At 34.6% G+C, this 24,149-nt stretch overlaps 1 protein-coding gene across 7 annotated transcripts in view; it reads right to left on the bottom strand.

The window, feature by feature from the left end:
* The window catches only part of LOC101020164, a 447,873-nt gene that overhangs the window by 144,096 nt on the left and 279,628 nt on the right, over positions 1–24,149 (bottom strand). For all 7 annotated transcript variants that reach the window (XR_004183337.1, XR_002520869.2, XR_644616.4 and 4 more), the window contains one exon: positions 4,822–4,870. Coding sequence is in view for 1 of the 7 variants with exons in the window: in XM_031665674.1 (XP_031521534.1) it covers positions 4,860–4,870 (11 nt within the window). In the remaining 6 variants the exon portion in view is untranslated. The remainder of the gene's footprint in view (positions 1–4,821; positions 4,871–24,149) is intronic.

Genomic DNA, 24,149 nt, shown 5'->3' with positions numbered 1-24,149 from the left:
TTCCTTTCTTCCTTCCTTCCTTCTTTCCTTCCTTCCCTCCCTTCTTCCCCTTCCTTCCTTCTTTCCTTCCTTCCTCCTTCCCTCCTTCCTTTCTTCCCTTCCTTCCCTTCCTTCCTTCCTTCCTTCCTTCCTTCCTTCCTTCCTTCCTTCCTTCCTTCCTTCCTTCCCTCCCTCCTTTCCTCCTTCCTTTCTTCCTTCCTTCCTTTCTTCCTTCCTTCCTTCCTTCCTTCCCTCCCTCCTTTCCTCCTTCCTTTCTTCCTTCCTTCCTTCCCTCCCTCCCTCCCTCTCTTGCTTCCTTCTTTCCTTCTGTTCCTTGCTTCCTTCCTTTCTTTCTTCCTTTCCTTCTTTTCTTCCTTTCTTGCTTTGAGCCAACATTCAAAACCATGATATTTTACAAAAAATTCCAATACTCAACTTCCTAAATCTTCAGAAGTCGTAGCCACTGAAACACACAATTTATCAGAAGAGTTGACTAGAATATTCATTCTAGTATTCTAGAAGTAGCCCTTATAGCACAGATGTTAACCATATGATCACCCATTCCTCAGTACCCACCATTTTCTATTATCTGATATTTGTTGTTACACTCATTTTTTTGCATGCCATAGGGGCTAGAGGTACTTGCATTTGTATCCCTAGCAAAATAGACAACAATGAGGAGATCACAGCTTTTTTTTTATTTTTTTATTTTTTTAAAGGCGTTGCTAAGATATGCATTTGAAACACTAAGTTTCAGGCTCTGGGTTTTAAAAGTTCAGCAACAGGCTAAAAAATAATAATAATAAATTAGAAAAGACTGACCAAGACACTTGCTTTCTTCCCAATGACTTATTGACCTGCTCAGTAAAAGGCATGTGAAGTCAGAGTTGGAGCTAGTGACTTTTGCAAGTGAGGTAAGAAAAATAACTCACTTGGTATTACATTCTGTTTCAAAGGGATATTTTACTCCCACTATTTTCTAATTTTTCTTTAAATGAAACTGCAATTGTTACATCTGTTCACTGTGGTTTTTTAAAAATTTATTTTACCAGTGAATTCACACTAAGGTGGAAATAGGTGCTTTCAAGCATGATTCAAATGGTAAGACAATGTCAGAGATTTAAATGGCACGAGTAGCAATTTGCAATACACAAAGTACTGAAAACAGTACTCACTTTTAATCTGATAGAATCCACATAAATAATGTCGTCTTTTACTTATTGCTGCTATTTTGTACATAAACATCTACATTTTTAATCCACAGAGGCAATTTTATTACGGTACTAACAATAGCAATAATGTATTGCATGTGCACAATGCTTTGAAGCTGACACAATGTTTTCATATTTATACGCAGTAACACATATCCAAGTTCAGCACCATACAAATAACTTTTTCATAAATTTGTAAACATTTTTCTGAAATGCTTGACTTGTAGGTATGATTTTTGAACATAAATACCACAAAGAATCATTAAAATTCAATTTAAAATAATCTCCATTGTATATCAAACCCATGTGTTTATATTACTTGTGTCTCATCCATCAGAGCTGATTATAATTTAATCCAGACACAATAGCAAGGCATACAGTGGCATCTTATAAAATCTGTGAAAGATTGAACAGTTCTACTTGATTACTTTTCTTTTTTTGAAACGGAGTGCTGCTCTATGCCCAGGCTAGAGTGCAGTGGTGTGATCTCGACCTACTGCAACCTCCACCTCCCGGGTTCAAGGGATTCTCCTGCCTCAGCCGCCCAAGTAGCTGGTATTACAGGTGTGAGCTGCCAATCCTGACTAATTTTTTGTATTTGCAGTAGAGAGAGGGTTTCACCATGTTGGCCAGGCTGGTCTCAAACTCCTGACCTCAGGTGATGCACCCGTGGTTCCCAAAGTACGAGGATTACAGGTGTAAGCCAGTGCGCCCTGACAATTCCTTTCTTTTCTTACACTTTGTTCCAATTTAACTGAATGAATATTTTTTCTGCATCTATTAGGTTCAAAGATGAATAACATACAGTCATTACCCTCTGGGGGTTAACAGCCTAGTGAAGGAAAAAAAAAGATTCATACAAAATGAATTTGTACATGGGACATAATATGAAAAGGTCTATTTTTCCCCGAATTTTTATAGAGATGTAAGACAACTGGTGAGAGTGGGAATGAAGGGAAAAGTCCCTGAGTGCCTATGGAAGGAGGTGCCACTTGAAATAAACTCTGAAGAAATTGGTAGCCGTTCCATTTTACACACCTACAACACACTTGCATGAACATCTACATTATTAGCTTTTCTTTACCCTGCCCACTAATACACACTTATTCAATGACTCTTTACTGTAACACTTTTTCTTTACTCCTTAATTTCTTGATTCAATATACAAGTGGGAATTATTCTTTTGTATGCCTGCCAAACATGTAATTAAGAGAGGCCTCTTTTTATCCTACTTTAAAGTTCCATTTTTTAAACAAAAGCTTAGAGGACCTATTAAATAAATCATGATACATCCAAAATATTGACTAATGTGCAAACGTTACAAAGGATGAAATAGAGAACATATGTAGTCTTAGAAGAATGCCCATAATTAAAATGGTAAAAACCAAAAAAAATTCCACAGGATCATGCATATGATATGAAAACATCATATGCTCATATTGACATTGATGTTTCTGTATATAAATAAAGAACTTGAAAGAATAACACGAAAACTTTTGCAGTAGCTAACTTTGAGGGATATACCATTCTATGTTTAGTATAATTCCTTATTTTTTATCTTAAATAATTAAAACAACAAAGATACTCATATTGAAAGAAGCACAAAGGATACACCATTTATTTTACCCACTCTGAGAATTAAAATAAACAATTGCCACTTTTTTCAATAATTAATTTTTAGAAAATGTCAAAAATCAAAAATTATATGCAGATATAAGTTCAAATCCTTGAACAAATTCCCATAAGTGACAATAAAAATTATGTTTATATTAAGGCAAAATTATAATTTTATTATCATTAAAGCCAGAAAGTAGCTTTCATCAACAAGCACCAAAACTATTTTCTGTCAATATACCAAAAACATCAGCAATAATCACCTAAAGATAAGCAACAACAGGCTTGGCGTGGTGGCTCACGCCTGTAATCCCAGCACTTTGGGAGGCTGAGGTAGGCGAATCAAGAGGTAAGGAGTTCAAGATCGGCTTGGCCAACATGGTGAAACCCCGTCTCTACTAAAAATACAACAATTAGCCAGACATGGTGGCGGGCGCCTGTAATCCCAGTTACTAGTGAGGCTGAGGCAGAAGAATTGCTCAAACCTGGGAGACAGAGGTAGCAGTGAGCCGAGACTACGTCACTGCACTCCAGCCTGGGTGACAGAGCAAGACACTGTCTCAAATAAATAAATAAATAAATAAGCAAAAACAAATGTAACACATTTATGCAATGTGCTTTATGATTTTTCAACACATCTATAAATGGAAATAAAATATTTGAAAGTACAGCAGACAATATATAAAGATAAAATAGAATCATAAAACCTTAGCCATTCATCAGAAAATGATACAATGCTGCATCACAAAGGCATAAATTGGAACTATAATGTAACAGCTTGAAAAATAAAAAGTTTATTTACTTTCTGCAATTGCACTGTATCTCAGTTGTCCTCACCTGGAGCTACACAAGGCATTCTAGCCATCAGTGATCTTTGACTCAACCAAATCAAGAAATACAGCATGTTCTTCCCATATGGGATTTGAGGAGTCACACATTCATTTTACAGCCCTTGATTTGTTTAATTCTTATTTCAGTTTAATGAGTAGACAATAATGATGCTATTGCATGTACTTTACAGAGGAGAAAACTTAATATCCTAGAAGCACCATGAGTTTGCCAGCCACAAATCTCATGAGCAGTGAGGAAATTGTTATCTACAAACATGTGAAGCCTAAGAAATAATCAAGCAAAGTCTTAAATAAATACAACCTGCCTATTCATTATTACAGGGACTTTCTGACTGCTGGTTGGTTTTTATGTTACCATTGTTGGGTTTGGTTTGGTTTTTTTTTTTTTTTTGGTTTTATGTCTCTAATCTGTACTGCTCAGCTCTTTTAGGCACTGCAAAGTTGTCTTGAATTAGGAAAGAGGTGCTAGAATGTGGGCGTGGGTGTTGACCTACATCTGAAAAATTTGCATATGATTCACCACAATTAAACAATTTGGTTTGAAATAGCTATAATTAAGTTATTATCAGAGAAGTATTTACTAGTCTAGAAATTCTAAATTTATCTTCACATATACCCTAACTGAGAAAAGGGCCACATTTTCTGCACTCTATTAAGTAAAGCAAATGCTGAACTAAATGCCTCCATGTTAACATTTATATTATCAAGTCACTGACAGCTAATTATATGAATGATTACTTTAGTTGTTTCTTTAAAAATTATAGGTTTGAAATAGCAAGAAAAATATGAAATGATGCTAGACAAAAAGAGTTTCAGTTTCTAACTTCTAACTATACACACACACACAGAATTGCCTTTCTGATGTATGGAAATTATATATAGTAATGTCAAGGCATGATGAAATTATGGAGAAGATAATATCAAAATTTAGGAGAAAGAGTAAATTCTGTCTAGAGTAAGATATAAACTGTAATAGTATGAAAGGAAAATTCAAACTGACAATTAAACACTACATGTTTCTAATTGAGCAGTACATAGAAATAACACTTTTCACTTAGTCAGAATAAGCAACATCAATCCTATGTATATCTAACAAGGGGAATAAATTATTGAAACACAGATGAAAGAAGTATATTTTCAAACCAAAAAAAAATTATTTTTCCTACCTTTGTAGCTCAGTAGTAAAACACTGTCTGATGAATTTTTATGGATATCCTGGAAAAGAAACAGAAAATAGATGAAATAGAGAATGTAAAAAATAGCTAATTGCTTTAATATTATTATCCACATTGAGTGTTAGTGGTCTATTTGCTGGGTAACCATACACTGTGGCAAGGCATTCTCTGTTCCTTCTCATACATACATGAGACTGGCAATACAGATAGTGACAAAGGGCACATGAGCATCAGAACAAAAGCATGAGCATGTTTGTGCTCTGTAGAGCATGGACGTAATGATCAAAACTCTTGGTGGGGCGTGGTGGCTCATGCCTGTAATCCCAGCATGTTAGGAGGCTGAGGCAGGTTGATTGCTTGAGCTCAGGAGCTCAAGGCCAGCCTGGGCAACATGGTGAAACCCCATCTCTATCAAAAATACAAAATTTAGCCAGGCATGGTGGTGGCACCTCAGCTACTCAGGAGACTGAGGTGGGAGGATCACTTGAGCCCAGGAGGCAGAGGTGGTGGTGAGTTGAGATCATACCACTGCACTCCAGGATGGGTGACAGAGCAAGACTCCATCTCAAAAGAAAAAAGAAAAAAAAAAAAAGACTCACTGTTATTCAAAAAGGTTAGTCAATTTAGTAAATTTTAAATTGACAGTTGGTAAAGGTAAAAAGAAAAAAAGAAAAATAACTCCATATTACTAAAATGAAACAAAATACCAGCTAAAAAATAACAAAATGACAAAACTAAGACTTTTAGATTTAATAACATCTTCTTAAACTACTAAAAAATAGGTGCTGAGATTGAAATCCATTATGTGGACATGATCATAAGATTTTAGCTCAAGTGGCCCAAGTTTTACATTCTAGAAATATAATAGACTATTATCTGGTATGGAGAATTATTACTAAAAATTATGATGTCCTTCATTAAAACAGCATTAGTCTTATAACTAGAAGTAATTTAAAAATCAACTGGTTCAATTTCCTCACTTTACATATAAGCAAAGCAAGTTCACATCACTAGTTCATGGCAGAACTAAGGGTAAAATTTCCATCTCTCTTCCTCATACTCATTTCACAACATTAAGTTATTTAATCCTTCATAATTTCCAAGATTGGAAAGAAGTAGAGGAAGTAGAATTATGTATTTTCTTCTTGATAAGTTCCATCTGCTTGATGAAACATCATATTTCTGCCTGAATAATCTATGTCATCAAGATTTACTGTATCCACCTCATTTAAAACTCCTTTCCTTGACCATTCTTAGCTGGCTTTGCCACCTGCTGATTGTGGGGCCTTGAGTGAACATAGGCAGTAGCCAGGGAGTGGTTACAGCAGGCCCGTGCAAGACCTAGCAGTGTGCTGTCTTCACATGTGACTCAGGGCAATCATAGCGGTGGTGGCCACAGGGGTGCTTGTGTCACTCCATTCCCAGTTTTAGGTGGGAACAGAGAGAGACTGTATGCTTGGGAGAAAGCAAGGAAAGAGAACAAGAGTTTTTGCCTGGTAATCCAGAGAATTCTCTCGGATCTTGTCCAATACCATCAAGTTGGTACCTCTATGAGTCTGCAAGCAATATAGAGTTACTGGGCTTGGGGTGCTCCCTATAGCAGAAACACCTTAGGTCATAACACCCAAGTTCTTTCAAATATCTGGAAAGCCTTGCCAAGAATTCTGGACAGCTACAAATAAGCCCAGACAGTAAAGACTACAATAAATACCTAACTCTTCAATGCCCAGACACTGAAGAACATCTACTAGTATCAGTACCATCCAGGAAAACATGATGTCACCAAGTGAACTAAATAAGGCACCAGGGACCAATCCTGGAGAAACAGAGATATGTGACCTTTCAGACAGAGAATTCAAAATAGCTGTGTTGAGTAAACTCAAAGAAATTCAAGATAACACAGAGAAGAAATTCAAAATTATATCAGAAAAATTTAACAAAGAGATCAAAATAACTAAAAAGAAGCATAAATTCTTGAGCTGAAAAATGCAATTGGCATAATGAAGAATGCATGAGTTTATTAATAGCAGAATAGATCAAGAAGAAGAACAAATTAGTGAGTTTGAGGACAGGCTACTTAAAAATACAGTCAGAGGAGACAAAAGATAAAAGAACAAAAAATAATAAAGCATGCATACAGAATCTGGAAAATACCCTCACAAGGGAAAGGCTTAAGACCAATATGTACGGGGGTTTCTGAGAAGAAACCCTATAAGCTAGAAGGGATTGGAGCCCCATCTTCAGCCTCCTTAAACAAAACAATAATCAGCCAAGAATTCTGTATCTAGTTAAACTAAGCCTCATAAAGGAAGGAGAAACACAGTCTTTTTCAGACAAACAATTTCTGAGAGAATTTGCCACTACCAAGCCAGCCAGCACTACAAGAATTGCTAAAAGGAGTTCTAAATCTTGAAACAAATCCTTAAAATATACCAAAATATAACCTCCATAAACATAAATCTCACAGGACCTATAAAACAAAAACAGTTAAAAAAACAAACAAAGTATTCAGGCAAGAAATAGCATGATGAAAAGAAAAGTACTTCACATCTCAAAATGAACATTGAATGTGAATGACATAAATGCTCCAGTTAAAAGACACAAAATCACAGAATGGATAAGAATTCACCAACTAAGTATGCGCTGTCTTCAAGAGACTCACCTAATGCATAAGGACTCCCATAAACTTAAGGTAAAGGGGTGGAAAAAGATATTCTATGCAAGTGGACACCAAAAGCAAGCAAGAGTAGCCATTCTTATATCAGACAAAACAAACTTTAAAGCAATAGCAATTAAAAAGACAAACAGGGGCATTACATAATGACAAAAGGACTAGTCCAACAGGAAAATATCACAATCCTAAATATATACATGCACCTAAAACTGGGGCTCCCAAATTTATAAAACAACTACTATTAGACCTAAGAAATGAGATAGGCAGCAACACAGTAATAGTGGGAGACTTCAATACGCCACTGACAGCACTAGACAGGTGATCAAGACAGAAAGTCAATAAAGACACAGTGGATTTGAACTATACAACAAATGGACTAACAGAAATTTACAGAACATTCTACCCAACCACTGCAGAATATACACTCTATTTATCAGTGCATGGAACATTCTCCAAGATAGACCATATAATAATTGAGACAAAACAAGTCTCAATATATTTAAGAAAATTGAAATTATATCAGGTACTCTCTCAGGCCACAGTGTAATAAAATTGGAAATCAACTCCAGAAGGAACCCTCAAAACCATGGAAATACATGGAAATTAAATAACCTGCTCCTGAATGATCACTGGGTCAACAATAAAATCAAGATGGAAATTTAAAAATTCTTTGAATTGAATAATAGTGACACAACCTATCAAAACCTCTGAGATACAGCAAAGGTGGTGCTAAGAGGAAAGTTCATAGCCTTAAATACCTACATCAAAAAGTCTGAAAGAGCACAAACAGACAATCTAAGGTTACACCTTGAAGAACTGGAGAAACAAGAACAAACCAAATCCAACCCTAGCAGAAGAAAAGAAATAACAAAAATCAGTGCAGAACTAAATAAAATTGAAACAAAAAAAATTGCAAAAAAATAAATGAAACAAGAAGCTGCTTATTTAAAAATATAAATAAAATTGACAGACCAGTAGTGAGATTAACCAAGAAACGAAGAGGAAAGATCCAATAAGCTCAGTTGGAAATGAAACAGGAGATATTACAACCGATACCACAGAAATACAAAAGATCATGCAAGGCTACTATGAACACCTTTAAATGCATAAACTAGAAAACTTAGAGGAGATGGATACATTCCTGGAAATATACAACCCTCCAAGATTCAACCAGGAAGAAATAGAAATTCTGAACAGACCAATAACAAGCAGCAAGATTGAAATGGTGATTTTCTAAAAAATTGCCAACAACAACAAAAAAGTCTAGGACCTGTTAGATTCACAGCTGAATTACATCAGGCATTCAAAGAAGAATTGGTACTATCTATTGACACTATTCCACAAGATACAGAAAGAGGGAATCCTCCCTAAATCATTCTATTAATATGAAGCCTATATCACCCTAATACCAAAACAAGGAAAGGACATAACCAAAAAAAGAAAACTACAGACCAATATCCCTGATGAACATAGATGTTAAAATCATTAACACAATACTAGCTAACCAAATCCAACAACATTTCAAAAAGATAATCCACCATAATTAAGTGAGTTTCAAACCAGGGATGCAGGAATGATTTAACATACACAAGTCAATGCATGTGATACACCACATAAACAGAATTAAAAACAAAAATCACATGATCATCTCAATAGATGCAGAAAAAGCACTTGACAAAACCCAACATCACTTTATGATTAAAACTTTCAGCAAAATTGGCATATAAGGGACATACCTCAATGTAATAAAAACCATGTGTAACAAATCCACAGCCAACATAATACTGCATGGGGGAAAGTTGAAAGAATTCCTTCTGAGAATTGAAACAAGACAAAGATGCCCACTGTCACCACTCCTCTTCAACGTCGTACTGAAAGTCCTAGCTAGAGCAATCAGACAAGAGAAAGAAATAAAAGGCATCCAAATCAGCAAAGAGGAAGTCAAACTGTCACTGTTTGCTGATGATATAATTGTTTACCTATAAAACTCTAGAGACTCCTCCAGAAAGCTAGAACTGATGAAAGAATTCAGCAAAGTATCCAGACACAAAATTAATATACACAAATCAGTAGCTTTTCTATACCCCAAAATAGACTAAGCTGAGAATCAAATCAATAACTCAACCCCTTTTACCATAGCTGCAAACAAAATAAAATAAAATAAAGTAAAATAAAACAAAATACTTAGTAGTATACCTAACCAAGGAGGTGAACGACCTCTACAAGGAAAACTACAAAACACTGCTGAAAGAAATCATAGACAACACAAATAAAGGGAAACACATCCCATGCTCATGCATGGGTAGAATCAATATTGTGAAAATGGCCACACTGCCAAAAGCAGTCTACAAATTCAATGCAATTCGCATCAAAATAACACCATCGTTCTTCACAGAACTAGAAAAAAAGAATCTTAAAATTCATACGGAACCAAAATAGAGCGCACATAGCCAAAGCAAGACTAGGCAAAAATAACAAATCTGAAGGCATAGCACATTACCTGACTTCAAACTGTACTGTAAGGCCATAGTCACCAAAACAGCATGGTACTGGTATAAAAATAGGCATATAGACCAATGTAACAGAAAAGAGAACCCAGAAATAAAACCAAATACTTACAGCCAACTGATCTTTCACAAAGCAAACAAAAACACAAAGTATGGAAAGGACACTCTATTCGAGAAATGATGCTGTGATAATTATTAGCAAGCCACATGTAGAAGAATGAAACTAGATCCTCATTTCTCACTTTGTACAACAATAAACACAAGATAGATCAAGGACTTAAGTCTAAGAACTGAAACCATAAAGATTCTATAAGTTAACATTGGAAAAACCCTTTTAGACATTGGCTTAAGCAAACACTTCATGACCAAGAACCCAAAAGCAAGTGCAACAAAAACAAAGAAAAATAGATGGAACTTAATTAAACTAAAATGCTTCTGCATAGCAAAAGAAACATTCAGCAGAGTAAACAGACAAACCACAGAATAAGAGAACATCTTTGCAATTTATACATCCAACAAAGGACTAATACCCAGAATCTACAAGGAACTCAAAGAAATCAGCAAGATAAAAACAAACAATCGCATCCAAAACATGAACTAAGGACATAAATAGACAATTATCAAAAAAAGTTATACAAATGGCCAACAAACACATGAAAAAATGCTCAACATCACTAATGATCAGGGAAATGCAAATCCAAACCACAATGTGATACCACCTTACTCCTGCAAGAATGGCCAGAATAAAAAGCAGTCTATAAATTCAATGCAATTCCCATCAAAATAACACCATCATTCTTCATAGAATCAAAAAAAAAAAAAAATAGATGTTGCCATGAATGTGTTGGAAAGGGAACCTTTTACACTGTTGATGAAAATGAAAACTAGTACAACCATTATGGAAAACAGTGTGGAGATTCCTTAAAGAACTAAAAGTAGAACACCATTCGATCCAACAAGCCCATATTGGTTATCTACCCAAAGGAAAAGTAGCGATTACAGGAAAAAGATATTTGCACACACAAGTTTATAGTAGCACAAATCACAATTGCAAAAATTGGAACCAACACAAATGTCCATCAATCGACCAGAGGATAAAAAAATTGTGATATATATACACATGTATATAATATATATACACACACACATATACCATTGAATACTACTCAGCCATTAAAAAAGAACAAAATAATGGCATTCACAGTAAGCTGGATGGAATTGGAGACCATTATTCTAAGCAAAGTCATTCAGGAATGGAAATCCAAACATTGTATGTTCTCACTCATAAGTGGGAGTTAAGTTACGAGGATGCAAAGGCATAAGAATGATACAATGGACTCTGGCAACTTGGGGAAAATGGTAGGAGAAGGATGAGGGATAAAAGACTACATGTTGGGTACATGGTACACTGCTTGGGTGGTGGGTGCATCAAAAAAATCACCACTAAAGAACTTAATAATGTAAACAAACACTATCTGTTCCCCAAAAACCTAGTGAAATTTTAAAAAAAAAGAACTTATACCAATCTTACTCAAACTATTCTAAAAAATAAAAGCAGAGAAAATACTTCCAAACACATTTTATGAGGGTGATATTATCCTGATACCAAAACCAGAAAAAGACACATCAAAAAAAGAAAAGTACAAGCTAATATTGCTGATGAATATTGATGCAAAAATTCTCAACAAAATACTAGCAAACAGAATTCAACAACAAATTACAAAAATTAATCATTATGACAATACATTACAAAAATCTCTCATTTATCCCTGGGATGCAAGGATGGTTCAACACATGCAAACCAATCAATGTGATATATCCTATCAAGAGAATGAAGGATAAAAACCATATGATTATTTCAATAGATGCTGACAGAGCACTTGATAAAATTCAGCATCCCTTCATGATAAAAACCCTAAAAAAACTGGGGATAGAAGAAATATACCTCAACATAATAAAAGCCACATATGACAGACCCAAAACTAGTATCATACTGAATGAGGAATTACTGAAAATCTTTCCTCTAAGATTGGGAACATATAAGGATGCCCATTGCCATCACTGTTATTCAACATTGCACTGTAAACCCTAGTTACAGCAATCAAACCAGAGGAAGATATAAAGCTCATCCAAATTGAAAAGGAGAAGTAAAATTATCCTTGTTTGCAAGGAAATCTAAAACTTTAGGAACTTTAGGAAAAACCTAAAGACTCCCCCCAAAACTACTAGAACTGATAAACAAATTCAGTTAGGTTGCAGGATACAAAATCACCACATAAAAACCAGTAGCATTTCTATATACTAACTGTGAACAATCTGAAAAGGAAATATAAAAAAAATCCAATTTACAATAGTCACATAAAAATTAAATATGCAGGAATTAACAAACAGGTAAAAGACCTCTATAATGAAAACTATAAACTGGTGAAAGAAATTGAAGAAGACACCAAAAAAATGAAAAAAAAATTCCATGTTCATGGATTGGAAAATCAATATTGCTAAAATGTTCATTCTACCCAAAGCAATCTACAGATTCAGTATAGTCCCTACCAAAATTCTCATGACATTCTTCACAGAAATAGAAAAAGATCAATCCTCATATTAATAGAAATAGAAAATAGAAAACAGAAATAGAAATAGAAAAAAATCAATCCTCATATTAATATGGAACCACAAAAGACCGAGAATAGCCAAAGCTATCCTAAGCAAAAATAATAAAGCTGGAGGAATCAAAGTATCTGACCTCAAATTACACTACAGAGTTATAGTAACAAAAGCAGCATGGTACTGGCATAAAAACAGGCACATAGAAGAGTGGAATAGAATAGAAAACTCAGGAACAAATCCACACACCTACAATGAACTCAACCTCCCCCCACGCCCCACAAAGGTGCCAAGAACATACACTGGGAAAAACAGTCTCTTCAATAAATGGTGCTGTGAAAACTGGATATCCATATGCAAAAGAATAAAACTAGACCCCTGTCTCTCTCAAATCAAATCAAAATGGATTGAAGACTTAAGTCTAAGACCTCAAACCGTGAAACTACTACAAGAAAACATTGGTGTAAACTCTACAACGTTGGTTTAGGCAAAGACTTCTTGAGTAATACCCCACAAGCACGGGCAACCAAAGCAAACATGGACAAATGGGATCACATCAAGTTTAAAAGCTTCTGCCCAGCAAGGGATACAATCAACAAAGTGAACAGACAATCCACACAGAATGGGAGAAAATATTTTCAAACTACCCATGTGATAAGGAATTAATAACTGGAATATAAAAGGAATTCACACAACTCTAGAAAAAAATAATAATAATCGAGTCAAAAGATGGGCAAGCTTCGAAGAGACATTTCTCAAAAGAAGACATACAAATGGCAAGGTGGCATATGAAAAGGTGCTCAACATTATTCACTATCAGAGAAATGCAAATCAAAACTACAATGAGGTATCATCTCACCTCAGTTAAAATGGCTTATATCCAAAAGACAGGCAATAGCAAATGCTTGTGAGGATGTGGACAAAGGGCAATCCTTGTACTCTGTTGGTGGGAATGTAAATTAGTACAACCACTATGGAGTACAGTTTGGAGTTTCCTCAAAAAACTAAAAATTGAGCTACTGCGTGATCCAGCAATCTCACTGCTGGGTATATACCTAAAGAAAGGAAATAAGAATATTGAAGGGATATCTGCACACCTATGTTTGTTGCAGTACTATTTACAATAGCTAAGATTTGGAAAAACACATAATTGTCCATCAACAGATGAATGGATAAAGAAAAGGTGGTACATATACACAATGGAATACTATTCAGCTATAAAAAAGAACAATATCCTGTCACTTGCAACAACATGGATGGTACTGGAGATCATTCAGTAAAATCAGCCAGGCACAGAAAGACAAACATCACATGTTCTTGGTTATTTTTGGGATCTAAAAATCAAAAAGATTGAAGTCATGGACAGAGAGAGCAGAAGGATAGTTACCAGAGGCTGGGAAGTGGTAGTGGGGAATTGTGGGTGGAGGTGGGGATGGTTAACTGGCAAAAAAAAATTAAAAAAAAAAAATAGAACGAATAAGAGCTACTATTTGATCACACTACATGGTGACTATATTGAAGAATAACATTTTAAAATAAGAGTGTAATTGGATTGTTTGCAGCTCAGTGAAGGTGATGGAAACTTCATTCTTCATGATGTGCTTATTTCACACTGCATGCTTGTATCAAAACGCCTCATGTACCGCATAAATATATACACCTACTCTGTACCCAGAAAAAAATCCACATAAAATAAAACTCCATTCCTTGATGGAGGGAGATACCAATGAATTAGATGACAGCATTCTGATTTTAAGCTGCTTACAAATCAGTGAGAGAAAGCGGGAACAAAAATTAAGTAAAAAAGCACACGAGCTACAGAGCTGGCAAAATCAGTCAATAACACTACTAGCTGGATATGAAAGAACCACCCAGTAGTCCTTCACATAAAATCTGCTTGCTAGGCAGACTTCAGACAAAGAAAATGTACCATTTGCTCTTAAAAATACGCTTCCTCATTCTAAATTGATCTGTAAAATTATAAGCAATAATGGAATTATTCTTTTCTCTCTGGCTCCATTTCATATTTTAAAAAATATATAAACATTTGTGACTATGAAGTAATAAAATATAATTTTTGTAACAATTACCAGACTGTTTCTGGTAAATGCTTTCAGAAGATACATAATAACCCTTGGCCAAGTCTGTTTTGCTGTTAACAGATAGTAACCTCCAGGTTTTCAGGGAGTACAATACCAGAATCAACACTACATAAGCATAGATTGAACCGCTGTACTACCACCACCTGGAACTCTCAGAGGCTGGGAACTGAGCAAACAGCAACACAATAGCTGTGGGAATGTTTGCTTGTGCTATAATCTCAGAAACAGCTTGTGTGTACCACATTGGAAGCTCACGGTATCAGTAAGATGCATCTTTCCTTGTTGGACAAACTCAATGATTAATTCATGTTTCCCTTGCAGAATGTCAGAGGATGAATGTAGTAAGCTTACAAGTCATATCAGATATAAAAAAGAGATTAGATTAAAAACTGTTTTTAAAATGTAGGCTTTAAATGATTTGAGAGTTCAAGCCAGGGTACCCAGCTAAAGCAGCCAGTAGTTATAAGAAGAAAAAGCATTATTTAATAATAAGGTGTATTCACTGGATCTTATGACTTGGGTTTTTCAATTCTGCCTAAATCATTAAAAAAGAATGCTGAGACAAACATTTTTTGTGCCAAAGTTTAAGTAACTTGATCCAACCATATTTAAGAAGAATAAAGTCGCAAAATGAATTACAAAGAAATGTGTTTTTTGAAATAGCAGTAATTGGTAAAATACAAAGTGTGTCTACATTTTTCTATAAACAGTCATATGAACATAGTTCAGCATTCTTATTTTATAGGTATATAAATTTATACACACACACACTACTGTAGGTGGACACAATTATGCTTTGCAAAAGCAAATATGCTTAAACACTGAAATTTCTTCTTCTAATTCATCATCTCAAGTTAAGAATACTTGAGGACATAAAACACATAATGGATTAGAAGAATATTTTTCTTAACTTGAGGTGAGATTTTTGGCTTTTTCACTATCTCCAAAATAAAGATCATGGTAAATAAACACACCTGCAAGTTTCAAAGTGACATACATACATGGTGTAAGTGACTACCAATTTAAGACAAGATTACCATAATGTGGAAGGCAAGATTGTGCAGACAGTTGAAGGACAAAGAGATAAGCCAAGTCACTAGTTTGTTATATAAATTAATTAGAAACTCTCTTCTTGTTCTCTGCTCCCTTTCTCTTTCACTGAAGAGAGAATTGTTTATGAAGATGCAACCAAAAGCATCTTCAAAACAATGTCCTATTTAAAAAATTAATAATCTCCTATTTTAGAACATCAAGGTTTGAACAATCAAAAGAATTTAAAATATCGTGCAACTGTATTCTATCTTTCATTCCCAAAGGCTTTAGTGTTCTCATCAGGATAAGAGGTCACAAGAAGTTGATATTTTACAAGGAAAGCAAGTTGCTCACAGTTGACGAATAGGGACAAAATAGACCTTAGCATTTGTACAAAAGTGCATACGAACAAATAAACAATATTACAATGTCTATACCTTGTACCTTTGACACAAAACAAACATACTTTTTATAATGAATACATGGGAAATTATACTTAACATGTTTATTAAAACAGAATTTTTAAATATAGTATTACTCGTAGGTTAATTGAGTTAAAAACTTTTTGATTGTCTAGATAAGTCCTCTTATTCTACAGATGCATAAAGGAATTAAGATGCGCACTATAACATTTATGAGTAAAGCCTAATTTTATTATCACATCACATGCTTCCTTTTGATTTTCCACAAAGCTTAGTATTGTCACTTTAAAAATGAGGATTACTGAAATGCTCCAATTTTTCAGTTTTGAGATTTACCTCCCAGCTCTTCCTCATGATTCAAATCAAGTAATGCCTACCAGCAATATATTTTAAAATTCAAAACATGTATTCTTCTTTCTAATTAACACAGAAGAATAAACATCAGGTTAAAAAATAAAGCTTAATTTAAAAATATAAATTTTCCCACATTAATTATTAACAATGCATATGAACCAATTGTGAATTTTTGTTCATAGGAAAAAATACATGTTTTTTTCCTCTTAGCCTTTTGTGCACTCCATTTTCTCTTTAATATTCTATAATTTGAATAACCCAATTCTACACTTTGAGTCCAAGTCCAGGATAGGATTAGAGTTCATATTAGTCTCTTAGCTTTGGTCTCTCTGATATCTATATCAGGAAGTTGTGGTTTAGTTAATAACACACAGTTGCTGCTCATGAAAGGGTAAAAGACTCAAAGCTTTTATAGTATTATAACTGTCTTCAACTTCCTAACAATCATAAGACGGTCTAAGTCATTATAAGGCCATTTCTGACCTTTCAGAAGCTGCAGCTTTTTGGCATGGTGATAGAATGGTTTGAGATGAGAATGGTTCCAACAGTAACTTCATGTCCAAGGAATGCGATAAGGCCTTTTCCCCACAAAGGCTCTATTGGAGAGAATGATATGACTGGTTTTCTGCCAAAAGACCTGCTGTACAGATTGATCTCAAGTGATCATTTTTTTTCCAAGTGACAGTTGGAACATGCCCATTAGGATGGTTCTAGAAGTGTTCTTAAGCAACTTGCAGAGGCCCAGCTGAGGTCTTGTCAGCTGATCTGAGAATAGCAGTGACAGTGTCCCAAGGAGAGATTGTCAGATTGTCATGTTCAATACCTTTCTAGAATAAAAATCTCCATTTAAGTAAAATGTGCTGTATTTTTGAATCACAATTTTAAAATCACAGCTTTAGTATAGTTTTTAGCTATGTTTACTTTATACATTACAAATTAAGTTTAACATTACTTGTTGAAAAACACGCATACACATATCCTATTTAAATGCACTTTCTTTTGACTGCAATTAATGGAATGCATGATATTTCATTTCTAAAAAACATCCTAAATTATATCACGGAAAATACAAAATAATTAATATTTTTTAGTAAGAGAAGGCTACATACAAAACAAGAAACTCTTGCTTTACAGAGGTTATCTACTACTAAAAGTAATAAATTGATAAATAAACATGTACCATCAATGGTGGTGAAGTGCCTTGAAAAGAAATAATATAGGCAAATGTGGAAGTGAGGGGTGGGGATCACATTTTTAGAAAAACTAGGAAGATTAGGAAGGAAAAGAACAAAAGAAGAGATCACAATGCTTCCTACAGGCTATCAATTATCCTCTTGCTTCTGCTATTTTGGACATTTGGACCTGAGATTCTCCTTTATGCCACCATCTGATCTTCCTGTGAAATGGATAACAACATACACTTGGCAAATTTTTTAACATGTTTAATTGCAAAATATCTGATGGGGGAGCATGATGCCTCACATCTGTAATCTCAGCACTTTGGAAGGCCAACAGTGGGAAGATTGTTTGAGCCCAGGAGTTTGAGATGAGTTTGGGCAGCAAAGTGAGATCCCATCTCTATTTAAAATATTAAATTAAATGTCTGATCAAATACTATAGGTAAATATCTTTAAAAAAAACCCCACAGTGATGGGGAATATGGGACTGGTTCATGGGTACAGAAATATAGTTAGAATGAATAAGATCTAGTAGTTGATAGTACAATTGTGTGATTACAGTTAACACAGATTTATTGTACATTTAAAAATAACTAAAGGAGTATAATTGGAATGTTTGTAACACAAACAAATGATAAATTCTTGAGGTGATGGATACCTCATTTACCCTAATGTGATCATTATGTCTTGTAAGCCTATATCAAAGTATCTCATGCACCCCATAAATATGTACAGCTACTATATAGTCATAAAATTAATAATAAAAAATTTAAAAAGTAAAATAAACAGTGATTAAAGGGAAGGGACTGAAATAGTTTCATAGCATAATAAGCTTCATTGAGTTTTGGACACTTAGGACACTTACATATGCTAGTTAAAACTTGTATTATTTCCATTTTATAGATAAGGAAACAGATACTTAAGAAAATTAAGTAACTTCCTAACATGACAAACATTGTAAAGGAGAACAACAGAGTTTTGACCTGGGTCCCCGTCACTCTCAGGCCCAGCCGCCCATCTCCGCCATTTTGAAATAGAAAAGTGGGGCAAAGCCTCTCCGATGAGACACTCAATCCTGTTTTTCCCTTGGGGTTGACGCTTTGTAATAACAAATAAAAGAATTGCAAATCAAGTTCATGCATTTTCTAAAATTAGCATTCTCACTCTTTATCGCTCATAAGCTCACTTTACTCTTCCTTTACAATATAAGAAACCACTTTACACACACAAAAATCAAACAAACCAACTTAATCAACTTTAATTTGAGAACACATAAAGTTATCCTCGACATAATTCTACCAGTGTTAGACTTGATATAATTCAAATTGGTACAATTCTGCTAATGTTTTTACATTTGCATAAAGATATATATAATTTGTTGTTTCTATCACCCATGATTATCTTAAAAGCAAACATCTACATTATTGTGTAAATACATAATTTTAAAATATAAATACTAATATTTACAACTAAAAAGAAATTTAGCAATGTAAAATGAAAGATAAACTCAAAGCAATATTGAGCTCTAAATTGACTCCTAAATTTATATATTATCCCTTGAAAACTAAACATTTCTTTTAAATTTTAAAAACAATTTTGTCTTTATTTGGCACTCCAGATTTGTTGTAAAAACATTTAATTACTTGGCTATGAAAACAAAGCTTTATCTGCCTACAGTTATCAAATTGGTAATTAAGAAAAGCATAAATATTTACTGGCTTTTCTCCTCTTCTTCAGAATTCATTGATAGATATTACGGTCTGCGCACTAACATCTTTTTTCATTATATGATAAACTGAATGTTAGAAGAGCCATGTATTAAGATAACTGCTTTTGTTTTACAATAAATATAAGGAGCAATTATACTTACATAAAATTTTAGTTGCTACCAACTTAAGTCCAATAAATCGCTTGAGACAGTGCAGTAACCTGGTGGTCCCATTTTCTACGCCACTAAAGAGAAAGAGTCCATAATCAAATTTGACTACGACCCACATTCTCTCCATGGCAAATGATGGTCCTCATTTGTCTCTAAAGATAGATCAATTAAGTTTTGTGGAAAATGACAAAACTCCAGGAGAATGAAGTCAAATCAATGGGAAATATCGGAGGGAACTGCTCAAAAGAAAATACTAAGCCAATCTTCTAAACTGGATGGCATTAAATATGCTCACGTTTCCTCATTGAGAATGGGTCTTTATCCTTCCTCCAAGTCCTCAATGACAACTAATCACTTAGAACATGTTTCTTGTACAGAAGACACAGACTACCTGCAAAATATTAAAAGTATCCCTATCACTAATACTGGAATTTTAAATCCTCTTTTTGGTAAGTGCTGAGAATTCCGGTTCTCAAATGACACTCTGAAGGAGTGTGTTTTTTGGCTCAGCTTCAGCAGTGAACATGCACTTCATATGGCTCTTCTGTCCTTGGCCCAGGCCTTCTTGACCTTAAAATATTAGAAGCCTTAAACTTGGAAAAGAATCACATAAACATTGCAGATACAATAGGAAACAGGTAAAACAATATAAGAAACCACTTTACACACACACACAAAAGATTTTTCTCACAATGAATGAACAAATGAGTTATCAAAATTCTCAGTCATCAGAATCAAGATAGTTGCCCAATCTCTGTCAAAGGTGATAAGTATATGGATTGTTGAAGGTGCGAAGCAATTTATAAGGAGATCTCAAAATATTTAGCTCGTAAGTTCATCCATAGATGACAGCAAAAACTTCACCCACCTTTGCACTTCAAGTTCTCTGAGTGTAAAGGCCTGTTTTTTACAAATATATCTCCACATACTTGGAACAGAACCTGACAAACGGTAGCTGCAAGCTTGAAATTTCTTGAATGAATGGAAAATTTTAAATTCTTCAATGCAAAACCAATCATATCACTTTTACCCCTGCAAAAAAAACCATTCAACATCTTCCCATTGCTCCTAGAAAAAAGACTCAACGTCTTAACAAGCTACAAGGACCTGCGGGCTTACTGCCTACACACTTCTTTAGTTTCCTCTCACATGGAACTCCTACTGTCAATGCCAAACTGGATTCTCTCAGGACCTAACAGACACCAACTTCCCTCTATCTACCGCAATAGTATCCATCCTAATAGGCAGCTGAGGGGGACTCAACCAAATGCAACTACAAAAAGTCCTAGCCTACTCCTCCATCGCTCACAAAGGCTGAATGTGGCGCCAACTGGTCATGAATATATACATTATAAAATTATTTTTAAAATACTTCAAAAAACAAAGGTACAGAAGAGTCAAAAATAATAAAAATCAGTCTCTAAGTATAAAATCTGGAATTAATAGGTATTACCATTTTGCCATGCTCGCTTTCATTATCTTTTTCTCTATCTCTTAAAAAAAAAAAAAAACTAAAAGAACCTAGCTCACTATTTACTCTCTCACTTCATTCAGGTATCTTCTCAGAAAGGACTTCCCTTAACAGTCCATCTAAAATGACATCACTCCTAACCTTTCATCGTCTTATTCTGCTTTACTATTTTTTTAATCGTTTATTGCTGTCTGTGTTACATGTTTGCTAAATGATAAAATGTTTATCTGTCTGACTTTCCAGAATGTAAGCTGCAAGCTGAATAAATGTCTTAGTATAGCCAAAGTTTCACCCAATGCATTCCCTTTCCCCTCTATCCCACCCAAATACCAAGGACAGTCTGAAGTCAGCATATATACTTTATGTATGTAGCTTTTACCTTTCCTAAGAAAGCATGTATCCATAATAAAGTTACTGCACAGCTCTCTTCCCTTTTTTTCCCTGTTTATAATTCCTGGCATGTGTAAAGTGCTCAGGAAACACTAGTGGATGAGGGAATTAAGCTGTAACATGTAAGAAATGATTCCTGTCTCTTCCCTCTCACATGAAGATACATACTTAATAAGAACAGGAATCAGTCAGACCCATGGCCAGATATTTTTTTCTCCATTTTCCTACAGACGAAACTTCTTTGTCTGGCTAACTTGAAACAAGGATAACAAGGTACTATTTCTATTTGCCACATGATTACTTTTCTGCATAATTTTAAAATTGTACTTCTGGGGAGCTTTCCATTCATCTCTATGAGTAGACCAGTTCACACAGTACTTCATATTTTAAGGCCAAAAAATTTATTTCAACACCTTCTAAATCTAGTAGTCATCAAATTATATTCAGCCACCTAACAGAAGACTACTTTGTGCTATCTACTGATGTTTCAGGGAACCAAGTACAAATATTTCAAATTGCTGTCTCATGATTCTCAAAAAATTTCATGAAAAATATGGGATCCTGTTCATATAAGTTCCTGCTCAAAATCTCATATTATTGGATCACATTACAGAGCATTTGTATTGTGACTACTGAGCCCTTTTTCTTTTGGCTTCTGTCTTCTTACATTTCTTTCAAACAATGTGTACTTGCACATACACATATACACACACACCTTGACTGATAAGTGGGACTCGGACAATATGGAAGTCCTTTTGTCAGCATATAATTATTTCTGTTTAGGTTTACAAAAACCAAATGAGTAAAATTCAAGAAAACTGAGAAAAAACTTGTAGATCCTAAGGACTCTAAAATATATTGATATATAAGAATAAATGTTAACAGCAAATTTCTCCAGGAAACATAGAGTTGTTTTGTTTCTTTCTTCCTTTTCTTTTGGGAATGGTGTCTTGCTCTGTCACACAAGCACCCAGGCTGGAGTGCAGTGGTGCAATTGTGGCTAGCTGTAACCTCAACCTCCCGGGTTCAAGCAATCCTCCCACCTCAGCCTCCCAAGTAGCTGGGACTACAAGCACATGGCACCATGCCTGGCTAATTTTTTTGTATTCTTTTGTAGATATGGGTTTTCACCATGTTGCCCAGGCTGGTCTTGAACTCCTGGGTTCAAGTGATCTACCACCTCGGCCTCCCAAGATGCTGAGATTTAAGGCATGAGCCACCATGCCTGACCCATACAGAGATATTATACCTACTTTTAAATCTGCGAATCATGTCTTTGGTTTATGACTAAGAAGACCAGAAAAGTAGTATGAACTAGAGTATAAACAATTTTGCAACACTTTTATTAGATATTTCTCAACCTACAAAACCAAAGCATGTCTCTGGGGTGAATCAATAGTATATACAGTGAATATGTGTTTTTTAAACATTGGGAAGGAAAATAAATATAAAATATATATACTTTAGTATATAATGTATAGTAATAATCCATGACAAAAGAAAACAGAATTTAGGTGTTTGGGAACAATTTCCCAAAAAAAGCTTGTTTTCTCTACAGTCTTTAACTATTATTATTTTTTTATTTTTTAAGATACATAATTTTCATCAGAAGATGTATTTGGTACTTCTATGCTTTACACAGGAGTTTAAACTTTAAATTCCCTCAGCAACCTAGCAATGTAAATTAATTATGTGGATTAGGGGTAGACTGGATTGCCTGAGAGTGCATGATGGAAGTTTGTGAACTGTGCTTTAGGAAAAGACAAATAAATACCTCTCCTAAATAAATCTGATATTTTACATGTGCAGCAATATTTTCAAAGTTAACTGATTCATCTTTTACGGTGCTTGCTGATGTGCCAGTTACTATATAAGTTGTTCGAAAGTTGCTAGACTAATAAAATTGTGTTTCTTGGTGTCTATCAGTAGTTTAGACAAACACATAAGTGGAAAAATAACTAAGTATAGATACACTAAGAACAATAACAGACATTGATAGAGATATGCATAGATTATTACAGGAATATGGATTAGAGTCATAATCTTTGGCTGGACTCAAGAAAAGGGTGAGAACTAGGCTGACTCTTATCAACACAAGTAAAAATTAATTGGAATTGGGATTGGCAAAAAGGTAGGAGTATAGGGAGAAAGCCTCCAAACGAAGGGAGCAATCAAAGTAAAAGCCCAGAAAGAAGAAACAGCATGGTGTAAGAAAGAAACTGCTATCACCAAAGCATTTCATAGAATATGAGGCAGGGAGTGGCTGGAGACAAAGCTGGAGAATCTGACCAAGGTCAGATCAGGGATGACACAGTGCTGCACTATGGGGTTTATCCTAATCAAGATGGCAAATGCATTTACTCTTATGTGCCAAATCTTATATGATGTGATTGGGTGACTTCTGTTTTGAGAATTCCTCAGAATCTTTCTAAATAAATATTAAAACAACAAAATAGAATATTTTAATTAATTAGTAATATTTTTCATAGATACAAAACTAGGGAGTCATGACACTAATGCTACATGTGCTATTTTTGCCATACAGCGATGGTGGACTTTCAGTGTATGTTTGAATTACTATGTCAAGGTTTTTCTTTACTATAGATGGAAGAAAAGGCAAGAGTTGGAATGGAGAAAAAAATAAGAGGCCTTCGTAGTAGCGCAGAAGGGAGATGATGAGAGTTCTAAACAAGGCAGTGGAAATAC

The sequence above is a fragment of the Papio anubis genome, chromosome 4, assembly GCF_008728515.1.
Source record: "Papio anubis isolate 15944 chromosome 4, Panubis1.0, whole genome shotgun sequence".
Classification (NCBI taxonomy): Eukaryota; Metazoa; Chordata; class Mammalia; order Primates; family Cercopithecidae; genus Papio; species Papio anubis.
This window is presented reverse-complemented; position numbering and strand designations above follow the sequence as displayed.